Here is a 5,000-nt window from a genome sequence, read left to right as displayed (position 1 = left end):
AGGAGCTCTCCTCTCCTCTCCTCTCCTCTCCTCTCCTCTCCTCTCCTCTCCTCTCCTCCTCCTCCTCCTCTCTCCTCCTCCTCTCCTCTCCTCTCCTCTCCTCTCCTCCTCCTCTCCTCCTCCTCTCCTCTCCTCTCCTCTCCTCTCCTCTCCTCTCCTCTCCTCTCCTCTCCTCTCCTCCTCCTCTTCTCCTCCTCTCCTCTCCTCTCCTCTCCTCTCCTCTCCTCTCCTCTCCTCTCCTCTCCTCTCCTCTTCTCCTCCTCTCTGGCTCTGTGTTTTAAACACCAGGGCTGGGAGTCAGGAGAAGAGTCACAGCAGAACACCAGCGCTGTTACCTGGGAGGGAGGGGCTGTTAACTGAACCTATTTAAAGGATAATCTCCACACATTCTGATCAACTGCAGTTTGACATGGATCAGACTCATGTCAGGTCAACTGATGTTTACATCTCCATACATTTACATTTACCTTTACATTTACATTTAGGGTATTTTTATCCAATTTACTTACTGTAAGTCGCTTTTATCCAAAGAGACTTACAATAAGTACATTTGTCATAAGAAAAAGAAACAACATATCGCTGTCGGTTCAGTACATTTAAATCCCATTCAACATTGATCTTCATTCAGTTCACATGATTAGCCTGATGACATTAGTGGTTCCTCATACCTCAAAATGGAAGGCAGTGTCAGCATCATATGAGAGAAAACATCTAGTTAAGGTTGTGTTTCTTCTGTGAGTAGGAGGACGGGGGAGACGGGAGGGGCGGGAACAGGGGTAGAAATTAAATTGGTTCGGTTCTTTCCCCGCTCCCCTCATCTCCGTCTCATCTCAACTCTCTGAACAATCCTCCCCCTCTCTCTCCCCTCCCTCCCTCCTCCCTCCTCCCTCTCTCTCCTCTCTTCCCTCCTCCTCCCCCTCTCTCTCCCCTCCCTCCTTCCCCGTCTCTCTCTCCCCATCTCTTCCCTCCTCTACCTCCTCCCTCCTTCCTCCCTCTCCCTGCTCTCCCTTCCTCCTCCCTCTCTCTCCTCTATTCCCTCCTCCTCCCCTCTCTCAATCCTCCCTCTCTCTCCTCTATTCCCTCCTCCCCTTCTCTCTCTCCCCCTCTCTCTCCTCCTGTAATTGAGAAGGAGCCACGTAGCTCCCACCCCCACTCTAACTCTCACTCCCCTCCTCCCCCCTGGATTTATCTTCCTCCCTTCGCCTCCCCCGTTCTGTTCTCTGGTCCTGTGTGTCTGCTCCCGTCTCTCTCCCCCCTCCTCCCGCCCCCCCCCCCCTCCCTCTGTCTGGGAGTCATTCTTCACACCCCTGCTGGGCGGGGGGTCTCTCAACCTCGGCCCCAGCCGGGTGGTGTGACACCTGATGAGATATGGCTAGCTGGTGGAGGCTGCTGCTCCTCCTGGCTGCTGGAGCAGGAGGAGGAGAGAGGAGTCAAGGGATGGAGGAAGAGAGGGAGGAGGAGAGGAGAGAGGAGTCAAGGGATGGAGGAAGAGAGGGAGGAGGAGAGGAGAGAGGAGTCAAGGGATGGAGGAAGAGAGGGAGGAGGAGAGAGGAGTCAAGGGATGGAGGAAGAGAGGGAGGAGGAGAGGAGAGAGGAGTCAAGGGATGGAGGAAGAGAGGGAGGAGGAGAGGAGAGAGGAGTCAAGGGATGGAGGAAGAGAGGGAGGAGGAGAGAGGAGTCAAGGGATGGAGGAAGAGAGGGAGGAGGAGAGGAGAGAGGAGTCAAGGGATGGAGGAAGAGAGGGAGCAGGAGGAGGAGAGAGGAGTCAAGGGATGGAGGAGAGAGAGGGAGGAGGAGAGGAGAGAGGAGTCAAGGGATGGAGGAAGAGAGGGAGCAGGAGGAGGAGAGAGGAGTCAAGGGATGGAGGAAGAGAGGGAGCAGGAGGAGGAGAGAGGAGTCAAGGGATGGAGGAAGAGACGGAGGAGGAGAGGAGAGAGGAGTCAAGGGATGGAGGAAGAGAGGGAGCAGGAGGAGGAGAGAGGAGTCAAGGGATGGAGGAAGAGAGAGAGGAGATAGGAGTCAAAGGATGGAGGAAGAGAGGGAGGAGGAGAGAGGAGTCAAGGAATGGAGGAAGAGAGGGAGGAGGAGGAGGAGAAGAGAGGAGTCAAGGGGATGGAGGAAGAGAGGGAGCAGGAGAGGAGAGAGGAGTCAAGGGATGGAGGAAGAGAGGGAGGAGGAGAGGAGAGAGGAGTCAAGGGATGGAGGAAGAGAGGGAGCAGGAGGAGGAGAGAGGAGTCAAGGGATGGAGGAAGAGAGGGAGGAGGAGAGGAGAGAGGAGTCAAGGGATGGAGGAAGAGAGGGAGGAGGAGAGGAGAGAGGAGTCAAGGGATGGAGGAAGAGAGGGAGGAGGAGAGGAGAGAGGAGTCAAGGGATGGAGGAAGAGAGGGAGGAGGAGAGGAGAGAGGAGTCAAGGGATGGAGGAAGAGAGGGAGGAGGAGAGAGGAGTCAAGGGATGAGGAAGAGAGGGAGGAGGAGAGGAGAGAGGAGTTAAGGGATGGAGGAAGAGAGAGAGGAGGAGAGAGGAGTCAAGGGATGGAGGAAGAGAGGGAGGAGGAGAGGAGAGAGGAGTCAAGGGATGGAGGAAGAGAGGGAGGAGGAGAGAGGAGTCAAGGGATGGAGGAAGAGAGGGAGGAGGAGAGGAGAGAGGAGTCAAGGGATGGAGGAAGAGCGGGAGGAGGAGAGGAGTCAAGGGATGGAGGGAGAGAAGAGAGGAGAGAGGATAGAGGAGTCAAGGGATGGAGGAAGAGAAGAGAGGAGAGAGGATAGAGGAGTCAAGGGAAGGATGATGAGAGGGAGGAGGAGAGGAGCTAAATGGTGGAGGAAGAGGAGGAGAGGAGCTAAGTGATGAAGGAAGAGAGGGAGGAGGAGGGATGTTGTTTGACCTTGAGCAGGAGACGCTGGTGGTTTGGTTGACCTTATAAAAGACAGTGCTACTGGGATATTAAACTAGATGAGGGGGTTGTGTGGCTGGGTGTGGGTCTTTGTCTGTGTGTGTGTGTGTGTGTGTGTGTGTGTGTGTGTGTGTGTGTGTGTGTGTGTGTGTGTGTGTGTGTGTGTGTGTGTGATTAGCGGGGATGGATGTGTGTGTGTCAGTAGGGGGTCAATTAAGCGCTCCACCCTGTCTATTTACATGTTTACGAATTCTAAACTGGTGTGTGGGGTGTGTTTTGTGTGTGGGTGTGTGATTGTTGTGTGTGTGTTTTGTGTGTTCATGCATGATCATTTTTCATTTCAGGGAGCTGTCCCATAGCAAGTAGGAATTCAAAAGTATAATGTACTTTTGAATTACATTTTTGAGTTATTAAAATGTTCTCTCTCTCTCTCTCTCTCTCTCTCTCTCACTCTCTCTCTCTCTCTCTCTCTCTCTCTCTCTCTCTCTCTCTCTCTCTCTCTGTTTCTCTCTCTCTCTCTCTCTCTCTCTCTCTCTCTCTCTCTCTCTCAGCGGGATACCAGGGAAGAAGTGTGGTGTCATTATCTTGAGTGCCGAAGAACTCAGCAACTGTAGGGTTAGTACCACACACACACATTCGCACACACGCAATAACACACATACACGCATGCACATACACACGCACGCACACACACACACACAGGAACACACAGATACACACACACAGACAGACAGATACACAAAAATAGACGGACACACACACACACACTAACACACACACACGCATGCACACACACACGCACGCACACACACACAGATACACACACACAGACAGACAGATACACAAACATAGACGGACACACACACACACTCACACACACACACACAAACACACACACACACACACACACAAACACATAGGAACACACACAGATACACACACACAGACAGACAGATACACAAACATAGACGGACACACACACACACACACACACACACACACACACACACACACACACACACACACACACACACACACACACACACACACACACACACACACACACACACACACACACCACAAACACACACACACACACACAAACACATAGGAACACACACAGATACACACACACAGACAGACAGATACACAAACATAGACGGACACACACACACACACACAACCACACACCACACACACACACACGCACACACAGACCGCCACATCCCTGGTCTCATTCCTACCGGCCCTGTGTCTAACCCTGAGCTCCACCCCCCTCCAGTAGAATAACTCTCTTCTCTCCGAATCAACTCCCCTCTTGGTTGACATTCCTGACGTGTCCCGCTCAATAAATAAACCAGACGTCCCGCCGTCTGTCAGGAGGTCTCACCATCGCCCTGCTCTCCCTCTGGTCCTCAGGACATCGCCACCATGCAGCTGTGTGCCAACAAGCTGGACAAGAAGGACTTCTTCGGCAAGTCGGACCCTTCCTGGTGTTCTACCGCAGCAACGAGGATGGGACGTGAGTCTGTTCGCTCCCCACCCTCTGGATCACATCCCGGCGATGGACTAGATCTACACTAATACCTTACCGAACCCATCAGACTTCCATTCGAGCGCATTACTTAGTGAAGCGTGCTGTGAACAGAAATGGGAGCATTTACATGGTATGCGTACACACAGTAAATCCACATAACACAGAGGACACGTTACAGTACAGTGATTCAGCAGAACCTTTTGTCCAAAGCGACTGACATTAAGGGCAACGAGGCATGAAGATGAGAAGAAATTACGGAATCATTTACATGGAGAAAAAATCCACAAAATAAGCAAGTGCTACGATATAGAAACAAGGACAGAGACAAAGAGAGAGAGAAGAATGATATACTGTAAATATATAATGTGTATCATTTTGCAGTCTTGGTGAATGAATGAAACAATATACACGTAACAAATAACTGTGTATTATTTGAATCCTCAACACATTCCTTCAGTTACACTAGGCTGTGGTAAAATAAGATTTCTTTCCACAGTGCAGAGGCAGAGGATATTGTGTAGGCCCATGTACATCCATCACACTCCAACACAGACTGTAATAAATAATGATGC

At 51.6% G+C, this 5,000-nt stretch overlaps 3 protein-coding genes across 3 annotated transcripts in view; 1 reads left to right on the top strand and 2 right to left on the bottom strand.

The window, feature by feature from the left end:
• The window catches only part of LOC132463097 (proteasomal ubiquitin receptor ADRM1-like), a 409,794-nt gene that overhangs the window by 175,987 nt on the left and 228,807 nt on the right, over positions 1 to 5,000 (bottom strand). The window lies entirely within an intron of this gene.
• LOC132463270 (troponin C, skeletal muscle-like) overlaps positions 1 to 5,000 on the bottom strand; it is a 376,397-nt gene that overhangs the window by 235,570 nt on the left and 135,827 nt on the right.
• Positions 1 to 5,000, top strand: part of LOC132464051 (copine-9-like) — a 42,967-nt gene that overhangs the window by 31,260 nt on the left and 6,707 nt on the right. Inside the window, 3 exon segments of the mRNA XM_060060222.1 lie at positions 3,443 to 3,506; positions 4,311 to 4,371; positions 4,374 to 4,413. Coding sequence (XP_059916205.1) covers positions 3,443 to 3,506; positions 4,311 to 4,371; positions 4,374 to 4,413 — 165 coding nt within the window.

The sequence above is a fragment of the Gadus macrocephalus genome, chromosome 1, assembly GCF_031168955.1.
Source record: "Gadus macrocephalus chromosome 1, ASM3116895v1".
Classification (NCBI taxonomy): Eukaryota; Metazoa; Chordata; class Actinopteri; order Gadiformes; family Gadidae; genus Gadus; species Gadus macrocephalus.
Note: the sequence above shows the minus strand (reverse complement) of the source record. Positions and strands in the feature narration are given on the sequence as shown.